The sequence below is a fragment of the Fusarium flagelliforme genome, assembly GCF_020744385.1.
Source record: "Fusarium flagelliforme strain FIESC 12 MPI-CAGE-AA-0113 chromosome Unknown B0J16scaffold_8, whole genome shotgun sequence".
NCBI lineage: Eukaryota > Fungi > Ascomycota > Sordariomycetes > Hypocreales > Nectriaceae > Fusarium > Fusarium flagelliforme.
The window spans coordinates 2,588,645-2,606,688 of NW_025763510.1; the positions used below are offsets into that span (position 1 = coordinate 2,588,645).

The window sequence follows — 18,044 nt, forward strand, 5'->3', positions numbered from 1 at the left end:
CTTTCAAGCTTTTCTCCACTATAAACCTTCAATCTTCCAGGAGGAATACGCGCCTTGTCAGCCCAGGATACGTGCCCCATTCGCCAACTCATTCTTAGCGGGGTAGTTTTTCCAAATTTCCCTCATACACTATCACTTCTTTTATCAAGCTCATCACATCACTATTTCACAGTTCAATACCACAAAATGTCTACTCCTGTGGAAGCAGATACACCTATCCCGCCACAAGATGCACAGGAATCCGCCATCCGCCCGACGCATCGTTTGGATGGGATAAAGGTCGGAGAGAACAGCGTGCAGCTCTTGGTATCGACAAAAGACCATCTCTATGACGCAAAAGACGTCGGAGCTGCGGACAACTCTTATCAGGTCATCGGCTCTTGGGAGGACAGCTCAGTTCAGGAATTGACCAAAATCTTGAATCAGCGCCAAGTTATTACAACTCGACAGGCATCTGGATATTCTGGGTCATCACGCTTTGCGGCAACCCATGGAGCAGGGCAATCTCTTAATGGAACTCGTCAGGAATAAGGGCAATGAGCTCTGAAAGGAGATGATGCAAATTGGCTATGTTATTGAGCGCATATCCCCTCCGCTCACGGAGATCTCGTCTACTTCGCTTTCGTTGCGTGCATATTGCTGCTGATTTTGGGATCTTAAAATTTCGTTAAGACTCCTCTCCGAAACGGACCCGAAAAACTGAAAGCCTCTGTTACCGGCCCTAGCTCCCTTGATATTGAATAGATCTCCCAGAGTAGACACGCATATCTGTTTTCCGTCGTTCCCGACGCGAATGTCTTCCACAACGTGGACCCTGCCTGACGATGCCCATTCCGATGCCCGGTCGCAAACACTTAAGCATTGCCTTGTGCTTTCCAACTCATTCTGAAGCATTTCGCGATTTGCATCAGGATTAATCTCTGAATTCTGAGTCTGCAACGAAGATCTAAGCCGGAGGTTTTCTTCGGTATCTCCACGGTGAGATTCAAGCCGATCAATGGTGTTCGCGAGATTGAAGCTGCATGTTTTGAGAGTAGAAATCGTTAGGGAATCAGCGACTGTCACGTTCTGGGTAGAGATAGACAATGCAGCGACATGCGAAGTATTCTCAGCGGGAACAGTTTGGAAATGCATCCCGTTAATCTCGTCCAGGACACGCCTCAAATAAGCAAGACACCGTTCAGTACTTTCTTTCTCGTTCTCGAATCTTTGTAAATTGGTCCGGGCCTCGTCAGTCTCGGTTGTTGTGCCTCGGGTCATTATATCGTGCAATTTTGTGTCAATGTCCTTCAGATGCTTTTCCAAATCAAGCTTTGTGTCACATATTAAGTCCTTGTATTCATTTAGTACTTCAAGAGTAACTTTGGAGGAACGCCTACAAACGAGTCAGAGAAATTCGCAGTGAGGATAAGTAACTGACAAGTTGGCATCAGCTAGCGCTATGGTGATAGTAGCTTTGTAACCAGCCAAAAGCTCTTTGAAGGAGACTATATCTCCATTCATGTACATCAACTTGGCCCAGTCTCTAAAGCTTGTTCTCGCCTTGTCCCGAGAGCGCCTGCTGTTCTGCTCGACGAGGGCCTGGAAATCTGCGCATGCCTGTCGGCATTGGATGAGGGGAAATTTGAGCGGTAAAAACGCTCTGTCGTCGGTGCGTACATGATCCTGAAGCGACCGAAGAACTGATTCAAGAGATTTGAGCTCACGAACGAGATCAGAAACTGCAGTTTGGTGATTACGAAAACTCTGAATCGTTTCGTAAAGTAGTTTGCTGGATTGTAGGGTTGCTGTGACTACAGCAATCACTCCCGAAGCAACGCTCAACGGATCTCCCATGGCAAAATGGTTCTTGCGTAACAGAGCTAGTATTCCATGGCTTTGTCAAGGGACTGCATAGGCAATAGGAGTCAAATTGAGCTTATATTGTGGTTTTGGGAGTTGGCAGTATTCTGATCTTTGCTTAGGCACGAATCGTGAAGTTATGCGGGGTAAATAAATCACGCGAATTCTGTAGACTCCACAAATCTCAGTCAGTAAGCCAAACAGGATCAGGATATATCTTTACATGTTCGGAATCCTACGATATCGATATTCACATTCCATAGTATGAGACACAAAAAGTAATCACATCTGTTTCGGAACGTAAGAATACGGGTCTCATGGTATTCCAAGAAAGTATATCACGTAGCAGTTGCACCGGCAAGGCTGTTGAGGCGTAACCCTCTCGCCTGCATAGACCGACCCGTTTTTGTCGCCTGTTTTGTCCTATAATGATGTGGGTATCTAAGACTTATGCATAGGTCTGTCATAATGCATTGAGATTGGAATTTGTACGGCCTACATGATAATTGTATGTTCGTTGACACACTTCTGTATTATAGCTCTTCACTCGCCCTGAATGGGATTGTTGAAGACCGCTATCGCAATTTTAGCTTATGTACAGATTGTAAAGGCAGCAAAATCAACATGAAGCGACGAGCCAATTGATCCAATCACTGCCTTTACCTCTTATTAGAACGGTTACCTTGAACTTATAACATAGTTCCACAAGACGTAGAATCACTAATTATATTAATACATACACATAATAAGTAGTATAAAATTTAAAATATCGTATCACGTTCTATAACCTTTCTTGTAATCTTTCTAGATTGCATTTTGCCCTATCTGGAAGGGCTCTATTAAGAGTTTGCTGGTGCCGTGTCTGGAGATAAGATGCCCACAGTACGTCACTATGGGAAGCTCACCTTGCTATAGAACCATTAAAGAAGGATCAAGAAAATAACCACGATATTCATTTGGGCCGGACTTCCACTTGTTGAAAAGAACACTATTAAATCTAAGCTCCAAAGTGAAGGTACGGGATCCAAAACGTGTTGATACTCGATCCTGGTGTTGCCCCTTCGTCTTCTCCTACCAGGACAATGTCCCTCATACTCCCCTCCCGGAAACCTTCATCACGCAACTTCCGAACGGCGTAATGAAGACCATGGCTGACAGCTTCGTCCGTCATGCCCTCGTCACATAAGGTCTGGTATAGCACGGAGGCCACATCAACAAAATGTGGGTCGGAGACTTCCCACAGTGTCCCGACAACATGCCGGAAACCAGCTAATTGAAAAGCGCTGACAAGATGGATAGCCTAATCTGCAAGACCCTTTCCCTGGTTACTTCCAGTAGAGCAGACTGAGAAGTATGCGAGGAAGGCTGGGCTCTCTTGGAGCCAGCTCCCACGAAGATCGCCAACGGTCAGGGGATTTGTCTCCCAGTCATCCAATAGAAGGCGGCTTTGCGATGGATCTCTCGCAGACTCTCCGTGTCCTGCAAAGTGCAGAACATTGCAATTTTTAAGATGTTCCAGAATGTCGGCCTTACGCCGGGGAGGCGTCGTTGCATGCAAGTGAAGTAATGGACATACTGCTCTGACTTCCTCGATCTCTGTCCTCGCGTTCGGAAGAGACATCTGGCCTCTAGTTTGTTCCATCGCGACGAGAATGGCATCGTTCTGTTTCGCGTGGTCATCTAACATCCCCGCCTGTCGTCGGCGCCCATGTTGCAACGTCTTGAGGGAGGAGGCATATGACGATACCAATCTATCAAGAACAGTCTCCTTGGACCCTGGTGTGTAAATACCAGCTGCATGAAAAGGCAATTGACTGAGAAGACCTGTGGGGACCCACCAGATATGCGGCCATTGCCTGTCGTCTTCGCTTAAAGGTTCTGTGAACTCAAGTGCGTCAAGACATGGCCGGCAAACAATCGCCCAGAGCCATTCCAGAAGGGGCCAAGGATTGTGCTTGGAGCTGAGTATATTCCTGGCGTACTCCTCAATTTCTTCATATATCAAGCCAGGCATTTCGAACAGTCGGATTGTGTGCCTTTCCACAAGAATTGCATCGCATCGGAGCCGGCTGACATTTATCACCACAACAGGGCCCGACTCCGCTGCTACCATGAGACTCTCAGCGGGTGGCGGTTGGAAAAAGTCGTGAAATCCATCTTTGGCGCGGATCTGTTCAATGATATCGTTGAACTCACGACTAGCTTCGTGCCGTCGGTTAACCATTGATAGATCGGCCATCGAACGGCTATTCTCCGAGAGGGAGTATCGGTTGACAAGCGGTATCTTGGCAATGAAATCATTATTCTGTGAGGGTGAGTCCAACTCTCTTCGAAGGGTATCAAACGTGTCGGCCAGTGACGGGTGCGCCCTCCTTAGGTCCGAAAGATCGCCGCGACTATCAATCAAGAGACCGGCGATGACACCACGGCCTAGTTCGAGGATGGATAGCACCTCTGATACATCTTTCCCAGCATTGAGACCTGCCGCAGCAGTATCTGTGGCTAAGCCAGAGGTAGGACTGAGCATTTCCTGCATGTCAGATTGTTCCAGAGACCGTTGACTGACTTTGGGCAACAGGAGTACTGCTTCCCGTAACATGTCATATGCCTTATCCCACTCTGCCCTCGATATATTCACGTTGGCAGCCAACTGAGCTGAGCGGATACGATCAGATGGCGGGCACGTTGTACAATGCCAACCTCTGACATACGCCGAGAGCTGATGATCTTGATCTGCTTCTTACCCGTCTGTGCGTACCGGCGACCTAGCATGTTGCCAAGGTTGGCCAGATATCTAGAAAGGTATATGTGGTCGTAATCCATTGCCTCCATGGCCTTCTGGGCCGCTTCAATTGCTTTTGTCAGGTCGTCTATTGACCCTGTTCGGTCGTACTGCTCAATCATCCTGCTTCCCAGATTCATCAAATAATAGCCAAGATCTCTGTCAACACTCGCCGCCTCAACAGCCTTTTGAGCCACTTCAATGGCGCTTTCTAAGTCGTCCTTCGACCCTGTCCGTTTATGTAGCTCGCTTAGCGCATTTCCAAGATGACTTAAACACATGGCCCGGTAGGTAGGATTGTCCTTCATAACAGCTTCCTCGGAGACTTTAATTGCTCTTGCTAGGTCATCCATTACCCCTGTGCGCTTGTAATGTTCAACTAGGTAGACGCCGAGGTCGGTGAGCTTTCCAGCAAAGGTTATAAGATCCTGCGGTGTTGCTTCGACGGCTTTCTCAGCCGCTCCGGTTGCTCCTGTAAAGTCATTCGCTAGCCCGAACAAGTCATAGCGTGTACCTAGACAAACTGCAAGATTATTGAATAATATAGCAAGGTCTGTGTGGCCGGCTGGTGTAGCTTCTACCGCTTTCTGAATTGCTTCGATCGCTCGTGTGACGTCTTCGACGGACCCTGTCTGCTCATACCGCTTGATAAGAGATTGACTACGAGTGCTCAAGTATGGAGCCAAGTCTGGATGATCATCATGAGTCGCTTCGACGGCCTTCCGACTGACTTCGATCGCTCTTATCAGGCTATTTTGGTCAAACCTGCGGCTGAGCCAAATTGCGAGGTCGTTGCTATACGCGGCAGCGAGGTCTGGATGATTCCCGGACACTAGCACGACAGCTCGTTGGGTTAATTCAATTGCCGTTTCCAGGTCGCCTGTCGAGTGCCTCTGGTCAGATCGACTGCCTAAGCAAAGTCCGAGGTTGCTCAAATACTTTGCAAGACCTATATAATCAGCGTCAGGTGTAGTTTTGATGGCTTCTTGGAAGACTTCGATCGCTGTTTCCAGGTCTTCCATAGAACCTGTCACTTCAAAACGAGTGGCAAGCCAGGTACCAAGGTTGCTTAAAAAGCCGGGGAGTTTTGGGTCCGTTGGAGGTACCCTTTTGACGAATCTGTCAAAGACTTGAACTGCGCTCTCCAAGTCGTCGATTCGCCCTGTTTCCCTATATCTGGCCCCTAGACTATTTCCAAGAGTGCCCAGTCTATCAGGACGCTCTGGATCATCGTAAGGGGTAGCTGCGATAGCTTTCCGCATCATTTTGATCACTCCCGTCAGATCCTCAACTGACCGTGTCTGCTCATAACGGCGGCGTAGATAAAGTGCAAGGTGGTTTAAATCTCGAACACGATGTGGGCGACCACCACTTATCACGTCGACCATTTGCTTCGTGACTTCAATTTATCTTGTTAGGTCATTCACTAGCTGGGTCCGTTCATACTGTTTCTTAATCCAGTATGTTGCGAAGTTTTGGTGATCTTTATTTGTCGCGTTGACAGCCTTTTGGGCTAATTCGATTGCTGTTGTGAAGTCGGTCATTGATTTTGTGAGATCATATCGTTTGCCAAGACGGACTGCTAGATTGTTGAACTTTACGCCGATCTTTGGATCACGGCTAGGCGCCTGATCTGTGGCACTTCGAGCCTCTATCTGCCTAGGCAGGAAACTTGACTCAGTACCTGTATCTGCCGTGTCGAACGCTCGGATGCGGGTCTCTTGGAGGCCGGACCTGTTGCAGGTAGCAGTGCCGTGTTGCTATCGTCGTACAATTCGACCTTGACCTGATATACCACGTTTACCCAGCCTGGGTAACTTGCAAGAGGGAACACCCCGACCTTGACACAAGATCCACTCGAGATCGACTCCAGCCACCCGTGCGCTTCACTTTCTTCCGATTGGCCATCAGATGGTGTGTTGAGACTCCATTCGAGGATGCGGCACCTCGTCTCTCTGGATGCGCGAACGTTCCTCTGAATCTCGCATAGATATGGCTCATCTGGGGACCGAAGGGAATTGGATCTTTTGGGAACGATGCCTAGGGCAAACCATGTGTGCGAGTTCGCGTAGGGCTGACCCGTCTTGAACTCAGGGTTGAACCAGCCTAGTATCGATCAACAGTGAATAGACATAGAGCGGAGATGGGAATCCAAACCTTGGTCGTGAGACCATATTTTGATGACGAGGCGACGCAGAGGATGAGGCCCTACAGTGAATGAGAGGTATGGCTCCCGTGGACTCGACTCGTTGACGCGAATTGCATCGCTCCTGGTAAAAGTCCTGCAAACTTCGGACCTCCCCGACAGACTGTTGCCAGCACTTTCAGCCATTGAAAGATACCTCGCGATGCGAGAGCAAGGTCCATTTGGGGTAGTTAGAATCACTGGTACACTTGATTCGAAACTCACTGAAGCCTTCAAATAGGGCAGAGAGGATGATGAAGCAGCAATGGTGCGTCGAAAAATGGTCTTATACCATGCACAATAGTCCAGCCTGATGGCAGCCTTTCTTGGTCGGGGGCTGAATGGATACGAGGCAGTGCAACCGTTGTAGTGTACTCATGACGCCCGTTTCAACCCCATTGGGAAGGTTGCCGACAACGCATCAAGGTCATAAATTCGTCTTACATAGCTACTTACCGGAGCCTCACGTAGTTCATATGACAACCACTAATAGTCAACCACCATTTTCAAGATCAGTCAACTGATGCGGTTATGTGCTACATCAGGGAATGACACTGCATGTGTAGCAAGTAATGACAGAGCTTGCTTCAGAACGCGAGATAAGCGGACCGAGTCTACGGGGAACAAGGTAAAACGGATTGAATATGTCCAGCAATCGTTTTACAGTCATAGCCTTTCATTACAAAGATTGTGTTAAAGGACAAACAACCTTGAAAACTGGTTTAGTAACCAATAGCATAACCGGCGGAAAGTGGCGTGGGGGCACCGTGCGGGGCTTCACAGAAGGTTAGCCACCCGACCAACGGCCATTATGCTATGCGCTATTATTTCATCCGCGCAGATGCAACGCAACGATACGTTGCCGTAGACGCAATATCGTTGGCGCACCATTCCACGTCCTTTCGTACTGAATGTAACTATTGACTATAATCTTGACAATTTCAACTCATATACGGTTTGTGGCTACAGAAACATCAATCCTCAAGTAAGATGTGATTGTTGAACGTATATATTTTACAGACTTTGTTCTGCAGAAAAGCAGATATCAATACTCAAGCTATAAGAGGATCTATTTACTAACAACAGGCATCTTGTAAGTTAGTCTGGATTCTAAAAGGGGTAGAGACAGGGTGATTTAACAAGCTGACAATACCTGTAGGACTTAATTGTACGTAGCCTATTAATTACTAGCGGTGTCAGGCGTCAGCATCCCTACTGTACGCAGTCGTGGCGGTATTCCGACGAACTAGAATAAGAATGGGCAAAGTTGGGCTGTACCCGTATGATGTCGTTTGTAGTTTGACAAATTACAACAAGCTGGCCCGTGCAGGTGCTGATATTTCGATGTTGGTCCACGTAAGGGTCGGTCCTTAGATAATTGGTTGAGGATTGTGCAAATGTAAAGAGTGCAGAGCTGAAAAAGTGAAATACATATGACGTAACCGCAGGGGTCCCAACGCACAGGGCCATCAGGTCTTCGGTGGCATCTGTGATAGACTGACAGGTGTAGGCAAGCAACGTGTTGAGCCGGAGCGGTCATGTACACAAGATGTGATACCAGGTTCCGCCAGGCGTTTTAACCGAATGAGCCTCAGATGTGAGAAATGCGAAGTCACGTGGCAAAGTAAATCCTAAATAAGGATAGCTTAATGCATCAGCTCCAAATGGGGGGGCATGAAGCCATACAAAACAGAAGGAAAAAAAGCGAGAAGTTGAATGTATGTTGATTCCACCTTACTGGTTTAACAGGCAGTGTCGACACTGCGTGTTAACGTTGGCTTGTTTTTTGATCGATTGGTATAGGGGCCACTCTTCCCCTCGTGATCAGCTGCCACTAGGCAGAAATGCATTTTAGGCAGAAATGCAGTTTAGGCAGAAATGCATATCGGGGAATCCTAGGATATGGCTTATGTCTACCTTGGCCTTGTATATCAGGTATGAGCACAATCTTAACTATAATAATGCTGTAGATGCATTCCTCGGCCTTTCATTCCTGATGGGTTGTTGTATTGAACTCTTCTTATATAGACAACACTTATGGCCCATTGAAGATATCCAGATTTACAAGTTTGATAAGGAGATACAGTCATTTAAAACATACGTATGTCTTCCTTGTGCTCACGTTGTTTTTCTTTGACCTGCCCACAAAGAATTTAAATCTAGCAGTATGATCCTCATAGACTGGCAATGCTGACATAAGCAACCTAGTGAAACCATGGCTAAGCAGAGCAATGACGGCGACATGGACGATTTAATTCAAAGCGACGGATATCTCAGAACTTCAGGAGAATGCAGTCCGGCAAAAAGAAGCAGATTAGAAAAGATTGCCTCTCTGTTCGCAGCCTACTCCAAAAACCCTCACCATAGAGGGATGGCTCTACGTGCAGAATCTACAGTGGAAGCTGACAAGGAGGAGATACTCCAATCGCTCATTATTTCTGTCAACCGGCCTTTTCCTAATGGTAGAGTACCTCTATCGCAGGCTGTGGCAAACGAAGATGGCTCTCTAGTTAAAATTCTGCTTGAAGAGGAGGATATAGACGTGAATGCGCCTGATGAGGATGGCAAGATTCCTTTATGGCGGGCCTTGGAATGCTTTGCAAAGTCAACTGATAACTGGCCCCAGAACTTCAGCACAATACCCTCAGGTGATCCATTCAAAAACATTTCAAATTGGACTGCTTTACAGCAAGGCTTCAACCAACATGCTTCGTCAAGATTTGTGATAGCAACAACGCAGCAGCTATCCGTACCGAAACCAATCATTACTCTCTTTTTGGAAAGGAAGGACCTGGACACAAACCAGCTCAACGACGAAGGTGAAACAACGTTGACTTGGGCTGTTAAGAATCGCAAGCCCACTGTTCTCAAACATCTACTGGCAAAAGCAGTGTTTGATAGCAATTGTCCCAATAGACAGAGCAGGACGCCGCTATCATTAGCGGCAGAAGCAGGCGATATGGGTATGGTTGATGTTCTCTTAAATCAACCAGGTATTGATGCGAACTGCAAGGACGACAATGGCCGAACTCCCTTAGCCTGGAGTGTGCTGGGACGCCACTTGGCCACTATGAAAACCCTTTTATCTCATGACAACACTGACAGCAATATTCCTGACAGCAATGGTCGGACGGCGTTATCGCTAGCAGCGGAAACAGCAGAGTCTACCATCATTCAGCGCCTACTGGAAGAACCTGGCATTGAAGTTGATCGACAGGACGACCTTGGCCGTAGCCCATTATCCTGGGTGGTTCGACGCTACGGAGGGAATGACGCTGGATTTCGAGCATCGAGCACAGTTGAAATCGTCAACTTGTTCCTCAAGTTGAAAAGTGTCAACGCCAATCTCCCTGATCGAGAAGGAAGAACACCATTCTCTTGGGCAGTCACAAGAAGCGAAAATACACTTATACCGCTCCACCGGAATGAAAATCTTGACGTCGTCAAGTGCTTTATAAAGTCCGGCGTTGTGGAACTCGACAAACGCGACAAAAGCGGACGAACACCTTTATCATGGTGTGCAGAAAAAGGACCCAAGGAGGTGCTCGAAACTTTGCTACAGGAAGAAAGTATCGACGTCAACTCCAGGGATAAAGAAAATCGGACTCCTCTTTTCTGGGCAGCCTCACGGAAGGGTAATGATACGTGTATGAGGTTGCTTTCCAAGCACGACAGCAGTACACTGCACATAGCAGCAAAGACGAGCCCAGGTCTTGTCAAAGTACTTCTCACTAGCGGGTATGATAAGAACACATTGGACTCGAACAATTTACCGGCTCTCTATTATGCAGTGGAAGCAGGAAACCTAGAGTCTACTGAACTTCTTATTTCTCCCGAGTCGGTCAACAAAGAGGACACTGCTGGTCGAACACCATTGAAGCTGGCTGTTGGACGACGAAACCCGAACATAGTTAAGCTTCTCGTCGATAATTTAGCGCAAGTCGACGAACTCGAGCCTGCTGATTGGTTCAAAGTAAACCACGACGCCGGGACTCAAATAGCCTGCTTATCGAGGCAGGAGAACACACAGTCCCTAAGCATGCTGACTATGAACCAGTTTGAAAAAGAGTTAGAGATGACTCCACTTGGGTCGGGAATCAGGAGAAGACTCTTGTACGTATGAACACGACGTTTTCCTCTTTCCTCAAGCTTATTTGTCTGCGATATAGTCTTTTCAAAGGATCTTTGCCACTGTGGAGACAGTACGACCAATTCCTACACGTGGACGCTCCCAAAGACGATAGACTTGATTTCAAATTTCCTTCACCAGATTTCCCTAAGAGCAGCCCCCAGCAACTCCGATTCTCTTTGGCAACCTCGTTTCCTATCGAGTATACACGACGGGACCCAGATTTCCCTAAGAGCAGCCCCCAGGAACTCCGATTCACTTTGGCAACCTCGTTTCCTATCAAGTATACACGACGTGACCCAGATTTAATACAACCAACAGGACAATTCTCACACGAGATCATGATATCGTACAAGCAACGTTCCTATTACTCAAAGCCTGAGTCAAAAGACTTTTTCAGCACACTTGATAGTAGTAAGATCCCTGACGATGGCGCTCAATTTCTTAATCAGTTCATTACTACGCTCGAAGAAAGATGGGTCAGGCTGCTAAAGGTTACTGAGAAACATCTTCGTGAAAATGTATGTATTTTGCATCTCTTCTCACTCTTCTATAAACGTCTTGTACATGCGACTTGCCGTACTTATACAACGTGCCTAATCACAGCGACGAGTCGGATTCGACAGAAAGACACGAGGTTTCTCGCAATCACATCTGGTTCAAGAATCTGTGACTAGTGAAACTCTCATTACAGAGCTACAGGGCGACTTTTCCAACTTGAATACACTCCGAAACACTCTTGGGAACCATGTCGATCAAGTCCAGGCTTGTCTTAAGCAATATTGCAACGCCCAGGAGGATGGGAAACACAAAGAACAAGCAAAAGAAGCGATAAAGCACCTCGATATGCACGTTACCAATGGCATCGAGAAGATCGAGCAGTTCCTTCGTGACCTGCTAAGTTTAGTATGTGAATGAGCATGGGCTTCTCTCTTACTAGAACTAATGCATTAGTAGAATTTTGCAGTGGCATCTGTTGCTGAGGCACGTCGATCCGCCGCCATGGCAAAAAGTATGAAACAGCTTACTTGGATGACCGTAAAATCCCCAACAAAAGATATTTTACTTTATATACTAACGTCTTCAGATCTTTTTTCTTCCAGTGATGTGTGCGTCAGTAAGTTGGACTATCCCTAAAATAACCGTTGCTGGTTTTTAGCTTTAAGGTTTACTGTGCTAATTTCTTCCTTAGAGTCTTTTTGGAATGAATATCGATATCCTACAAGATAATCCTGAGTGGCAGTGGTTCATTTTAGCATCGGGCGTTATAGTTGCTATAACTATTGCAATGTGGCTTCTTCTGGAGTATGGCCAGATTATTAAGTTACGTTTGATGCCTGTTACTAGTAATTCATCAGATCGGCTTCAAGAAGATATACTACCAAAGCATTACGATAGTACCTAGTTACTAAGAAGCTAAAAGGCAGATATACCTTACTATCTAATAGCATTACTTATAGTGAAAGAAAGAGCACTAATAAAATAAGAACCTAAATCTATAGCACCCTTGTGTTGTACTCTAGTTACTACTCTAAACATCGTTCTGGTAAAATATTACTTAAGGTTAGTTCAATAATATAGATCTAAGAATTTATATAAACTATTCTCTAAAAAAAACTATTTTACTAAAATAATAATAATTAAAGGTAAGGTAAGTAAACTATTTACAGTTAATAGATATTGCAACTCTAGTAGTTACATTATTACTGTCCTAATCGGACGGTTCGAAAAGATGTAGCGCAGGGCGAAACGAATTCCAGAAAAGTAGTTCTTCGACCTTCCAGACTGTTAACAGTGCTAATATCTGGCCTAGGCTCCGCTTGATCCGAGAAAGCCGGGAACAGAATAGACTAAGGTAGACCCATAGATTGAGGCGAAGTCACAGCAGATCGAATTATGTAATATATGCTTGCCTACCGTCAATTTCTTGTCTTGGCATCACGGTTTCCAAATCCAAGCTCTAAAGCCTGTCGTCATGAAACACCTTCCCTTTGTTCAGTTGCTCTCATATGTGCTTTTAGCCTATGTAGCGCAAAGTACCCTTTCGGAAGCCTGAAGAAGTTATCTTCTTGCAAATTCAAGTTTTTCGTTCCTACTGGCTTTACCGTCAAGACAAAGGAGGTGTGTAATAAGACAAAAAGACAAGATAGGTCACTAACAATAATGTCGTTGTTAACTGAATAAATGTAAAACTGAGAAAAAGGAGACGTCTTTGCCCAACTGCAAAGCAGCCTTCCCGAATGTGCGATACAATGACTTGTGTTTCCAATCAGTATAGCTCCAGGTCGCTCCTACCAATGATGTCACCTCATTGATGATAGGGTAGGATATAGTAATGGAATGCATCGCTACAGGACTTAAGGTCTTGACCAAGGAAGTGAACCTCTGCGAAACCGTACGCAAAATTCTGGGCTAATCTCAAGGCAATGAATGACTTCATCGAGTCTTCTGTCACTATTTGTCAATGCTTTCCTCGCCTTGGTCAGCTCAACGGGACTGCACAACTTAAGTCGCTTTCACAATAAATGTCAAGTAATAACACGCGAATCTATGCTGGGTGATTTATAACTTAGGACCACGTGATCGCACATCAAGTCAAAAAGCCTTAGGCTCGCGTTTCATGCTCAGCCTTAGCATTCTCACATTAACGGATCTCGCTTTCCCATCTTCTTCCATTTGGAACACCCAGTCATCCAATGTCCTTGCTCCATATGTCGGTGCCCCTAGCGAGGTCCACTGCATCAAACCCGGGTCCTGTACCTCATTCACCGTCCCTGTAGCATTAAAGAAGGTCGCCCGAAACCCCAATCGTGATTCATACGTACCCTTTCCATCCTCTTTCCTTCGTATAGTCTTCAAATTGGTGGGGAAGAGACGAGCAGACCGTCCAGCGCCATAGATTTGAACAAATGGGCTGCTTGGTCCAATGACCTCGACGCCTTGTGACGAAAGATGTTTCACCACCAGGCCTGCGGTAGCTTGATCAACCTCGATTATCACGGAACTGTTCGTTGCCTCGTCTGTAAAAGACCCGGCAAACTTGTCTTGCGCCTCGATACGAGCCTGCGTCTCGGCCATTGGAAGAAACGCTTTGCCTACGGCGTTCATCAATGTCTCTCTGACAGGTCCAGAATTGGAACCGATTGATCCAGCAGAGAATACGACGGCTCCAATATCATGCTCGGGAGACAATATGAGTGCTGAGCGGTAGCCGCCCGTGTCGCCTTGTTTCGTGTAAAGCTGCGTCAGACGTCCATCGATCATGAGATGTCGGATCTCCCACGGCGCCCCAACCGCTGATCCGAGAACGCCAGTTTGGCTCATCGGCTGGAGCCATCTTCGGGTCCGCGCTGGCGTTATGGTCTTTGATCCCAGAATGGCGCGCCCAGCTTTGACCATATCTGCTGTCGACGAGTACAAGGAACCAGCAGGACTGATAGGCCCCATATCCCAGTCCCAGCCGACGACCGATTCATTGCCTGGTATTACTCCTCCAACATCAGGATTTCTTGAGAAGGTACTGGATGTCATGTTGAGGGCCGAGAGAATGTTGTTGGTAATGGCTTCGCTGACGGGTGTGCCAGTGATGGCTTCCTGAGCAAAGCCGAGAAGTGCATAGGCGACGTTTGTGTAGGCTGGGGAATGTCCTGTTGGAAAGATGGGGTGCTGCTTCAGCAGTTGCGATATCATTTCTGTACTTGTTAGTCCATAACCTTTGACGAAATATCTTGTCAGACTTACCGCTACGGCTGCATGGGCGAAGCAGGCCTGTGACTCCGCATTGGGGAATCTCCTCCTGATTGAGAGGAGATAGCCCGAGTGCCATGGCCTTTTCAGGCATCAATCCGGCCGACATATCCGTTTGAGCGGCTAAAAATGGTCAACAGTAGACTTCAATAGGGTGACGGCGACTCACGATCGCGTGGGATACCAGCTAAGTGGCTAGCAAGCTGCCCAAGTGTGACCTCGCCCCAACGGACTTGATCGATGTCATCGTACACTACTCCAGTTGTTGAAGTGTTATGAACCATGGCAAGCTCAGGGACATATTTTGTGATAGGATCGTTGAAATGTTCATCTCCCACTTCTACAAGGAAGGACCAGACACTGAAAACCTTCGACACGCTCGCAAGGCGGAACACGGAATCTTTGTTGACCTCAGGTACCCCGACATCGTATTCCGGAGTGAAGTATCTTTGGTATAAAGGGTCATTGTCACCTGTGGAGAAGACAGCAACAGCCCATGCCGTCTCATTGGCTTGGATGATGGTGGAGTTGGCGATGGAATCGTTAAAAGCGTTGGCTGCCGAGTAAAGTGATTGACTTCCTCGAAGAAGCTTTGGCGCGGGGAATGCCGGGCCGGCAAGACCAGCCCCTGAAGGGACTTGTCCCTGCTCTGCAAAAGCTATGAGGGTACAGAGAGCGCCGAAGATAGATGGCCTGGGCTTCATGATATTGAGGTTAGGTTATCACCAGAGTCTGTCAAGAGAAGAAGGACCAGAACAGTAAAATAAGTGACCAGGAAGGAATGAGGAATATAATGAACAAGCTAATTCAAGGTTATCGGTAGTTTGGCGGCCTAGGAACCATTTTTATAATTGACACATGAATGGGCAAGTTTCCCACAAAATACCTAAGCGCGACGATAATTGTGGAATTTCGTTTGGCACAGCCTCGCTAGAGACGTCTAATCTCATTCGAGACCTCGCACTCGCCCCACTCTTGCCATGAGGAGACTGCGAAACGATAGAACCGTTTATTACTCACCCATGGCCAATACCATTCGCAACTCATTGATGTCAGGTTCCTTGTCAAATACGCCATGGTCAATAAATCTCAAATCCTTGAAATGGACCCACTAAGCGACCTTGTGCCAGGTATGCTGGATCCTGTCACATTTTGTAATTCATTTTTAGAATTGACCATGTCCGGAGACCGTCCGCGTTAACCAGTGTGCCTTTTTCACAACGGCAGCTCCTTCACAAACAAACAAGTAGATCTTGCGTCGAAAGGTTACCTCTCCGTGCTCATCGATATCCTCAGATACAACATCCTCGACATATGAGTCTCGAACCCTGCTATCGTCCGTGGGGAGTTCTTTATCCTTCACGGACATCCCTATTGTGACAAGAATACCATGTTCCTTCTCAATGAGGCATTTCCCGATAGCGTACATCGTTGCTGTATCCCACAGTGATTCCCTCGCATTTCCCATCGTTCGAATGTGTTCTAACGCTTCCAACCGTATCTGCAGATGGCGACACTTAATGACCACGAAATGCAAAAGCGGCGCTATTCCCATATCAAACGTGAATTTCGGCCTCGATACGTCCTCAGAAGGCCTGTTCGCCAAGCCAACAATCTGCGCAAACTCTTCCCTGAAGGCGTCACTTGCCGTCTCATCTCTTTCTGGCGCGATATTGACCCATATCCAGCAAACAAGGTGCCTCATCAGCAGTAGGGACCTACAGTTGGTAGGTTCGACTGGGTGACGAGACAGCGCTGTAAAGGCAACCTTCCATGCAGTAAGATCTTGTAACAGCACCTCTCGCACCTTCAACGTACCAACCGACACAGGTCCAGGATCAGCTCCTAGTCTGTAAGCGTCTAGTGACCGTACCAGTCTGATTGATCGACCCATGAGCTCATCCATCTCAAACGCTGCAGCTAATGCGTTCTCAAATCGAAAGTTACACGGTTCATTGGCAGGGAGAAAATTTTCGCTGGTGGAGAAAAAGTACGGAAAAATGCTGAGATGGCGAAGCATCGCGCACACTGTCCGATCCTGTGCAACGCTCGATCTTGACATCAGGATACCATATCTGCAATGCGTTATCGCAGCTTCTTTATTTCCAAGAAGAAACTCGATGCAAGTGAAAAGCACCGATGCAACAAGGATAATGCTGTCCTGCAACTCTTTGGTTGCCACGAATCGCATAGCATGGTTATAATGCTTGAGCGCTGTTTCATTGTGCAGTCCATTCTTCCAGCCCGGTTCGAAGCCCTCATAGAGCACACTGATAGCTAGAATCCCATGCATCGCCGCTTCTTCACTCATCATGAGCTGCATTACGGGCTCTGTCCAGAACGTATTACCAAGCTGCCAATTGAGGGCTGGCGCCACCACCCAACGAAAGTAGTCCAAACCTCGAGTGTAGTTTTGAGATGAAGTGTCGGTAAGAGGCGGTAAGATGGACGGCTTAGCTTGTAGCAAATGCTGCCAGGAATATGAGCCTACCGGGGGTTCGAGATAGACGCATGACCGGTCGCCGATATGGCAACGCCTGCAGACAGGGCGCGCTTCATCGCACTTGACCCGCCGTTTCCTGAGAACATTAACACCCATCTTCATCATCTGCGACAGATATGGGGCTCACTTACTTGCAGGTCACACACCCAGTTCGTCTCTTCTCAGTACCTTGGCGTGCCATTGTTTCTTGGTTACCTTGCTCAATACGTCACGTTATCTCGCAATGGTGGAATTTTGGCTGATGTGAACGTGGCTGAGCAGGGTAACGGCTTGATCCTCTGGTTGTTATAGCAGATGCTTTTAGGTGTATGCAGGGGCAATTATGTCGTGGGTCCCATGTGGGGCGAATGCGAGCTCGACGCTAACCATCTGAGGCGAAAGTAGTCAATCAAGGTTGAGCCTTTGTGGAACCGCGTAGATATGGTGTGTGGATCTTTGGTGAAAAGGTTAGGAGTTGAAGCAGCGATTCCACAATTGTCAACATCCTGCTTTAAGAAGTCGTGGAAGCTGACGCCGAACTATGCCTAAAACAGGGTTACCCACGAAACATCGTACTTCTGCGCCTACTTCTCCTACCCGTGAACAACCTTGCGCATCCGGGCATACGCGAGGCGTATGGCACAGCTTAGAAGGAGACAGACGGTGGCAGACTACAAGACAGCTGGCCGCATACAGAGGAGCACCTTCAAGCATTAGCAAATCGTGCTGTTGAAACGGTGATGTATGTTCCACAGTCCCTTGGGAACCTTCGATTCGTTTAGTTTTTATCTTACCCTACAACGTACTAAAACAAGCTTGTTTTGCTATAATAACGCAGTAGGCCATCAGAGCGGAGTTGGTGGCGTTACAAATGTGA

At 47.2% G+C, this 18,044-nt stretch overlaps 6 protein-coding genes across 6 annotated transcripts; 1 reads left to right on the forward strand and 5 right to left on the reverse strand.

Annotated features, from left to right (window-relative positions):
• Positions 1-567: 567 nt before the first annotated feature.
• Positions 568-1,836, reverse strand: B0J16DRAFT_275140 (uncharacterized protein; the record flags this gene model as incomplete). The annotated part of the gene is made up of 2 exons (XM_046123695.1): positions 568-1,375; positions 1,421-1,836. 2 exons carry the CDS (start codon positions 1,834-1,836, stop codon positions 568-570), a joined length of 1,224 nt encoding a protein of 407 aa, XP_045978326.1.
• Positions 1,837-2,847: 1,011 nt separating this feature from the next.
• Positions 2,848-4,171, reverse strand: B0J16DRAFT_351185 (CHAT domain-containing protein). Its single transcript, XM_046129154.1, has one exon. It carries the CDS (start codon positions 4,079-4,081, stop codon positions 3,143-3,145), a length of 939 nt encoding a protein of 312 aa, XP_045978327.1. The 5' UTR covers positions 4,082-4,171; the 3' UTR covers positions 2,848-3,142.
• Positions 4,172-7,689: 3,518 nt separating this feature from the next.
• B0J16DRAFT_351190 (uncharacterized protein) lies at positions 7,690-8,561 on the reverse strand. The gene is made up of 2 exons (XM_046129155.1): positions 8,057-8,561; positions 7,690-7,996 (listed from the first exon to the last, which is right to left on the reverse strand). Exons 1-2 carry the CDS (start codon positions 8,277-8,279, stop codon positions 7,920-7,922), a joined length of 300 nt encoding a protein of 99 aa, XP_045978328.1. The 5' UTR covers positions 8,280-8,561; the 3' UTR covers positions 7,690-7,919.
• A 196-nt stretch (positions 8,562-8,757) lies between these two features.
• Positions 8,758-12,445, forward strand: B0J16DRAFT_351194 (ankyrin repeat-containing domain protein). Its single transcript, XM_046129156.1, has 6 exons — positions 8,758-8,910; positions 9,018-10,922; positions 10,979-11,459; positions 11,545-11,844; positions 11,896-11,976; positions 12,026-12,445. Exons 2-6 carry the CDS (start codon positions 9,025-9,027, stop codon positions 12,095-12,097), a joined length of 2,832 nt encoding a protein of 943 aa, XP_045978329.1. The 5' UTR covers positions 8,758-8,910; positions 9,018-9,024; the 3' UTR covers positions 12,098-12,445.
• A 1,088-nt stretch (positions 12,446-13,533) lies between these two features.
• Positions 13,534-15,389, reverse strand: B0J16DRAFT_312187 (beta-lactamase/transpeptidase-like protein; the record flags this gene model as incomplete). The annotated part of the gene is made up of 3 exons (XM_046125037.1): positions 13,534-14,630; positions 14,680-14,808; positions 14,855-15,389. 3 exons carry the CDS (start codon positions 15,387-15,389, stop codon positions 13,534-13,536), a joined length of 1,761 nt encoding a protein of 586 aa, XP_045978330.1.
• A 461-nt stretch (positions 15,390-15,850) lies between these two features.
• B0J16DRAFT_406381 (C6 zinc finger domain-containing protein) lies at positions 15,851-17,369 on the reverse strand (the record flags this gene model as incomplete). The annotated part of the gene is made up of 2 exons (XM_046132964.1): positions 15,851-17,264; positions 17,320-17,369. The coding sequence occupies 2 exons, from the start codon at positions 17,367-17,369 to the stop codon at positions 15,851-15,853; spliced, it is 1,464 nt and encodes a 487-aa protein (XP_045978331.1).
• Between the last annotated feature and the right edge of the window lie 675 nt (positions 17,370-18,044).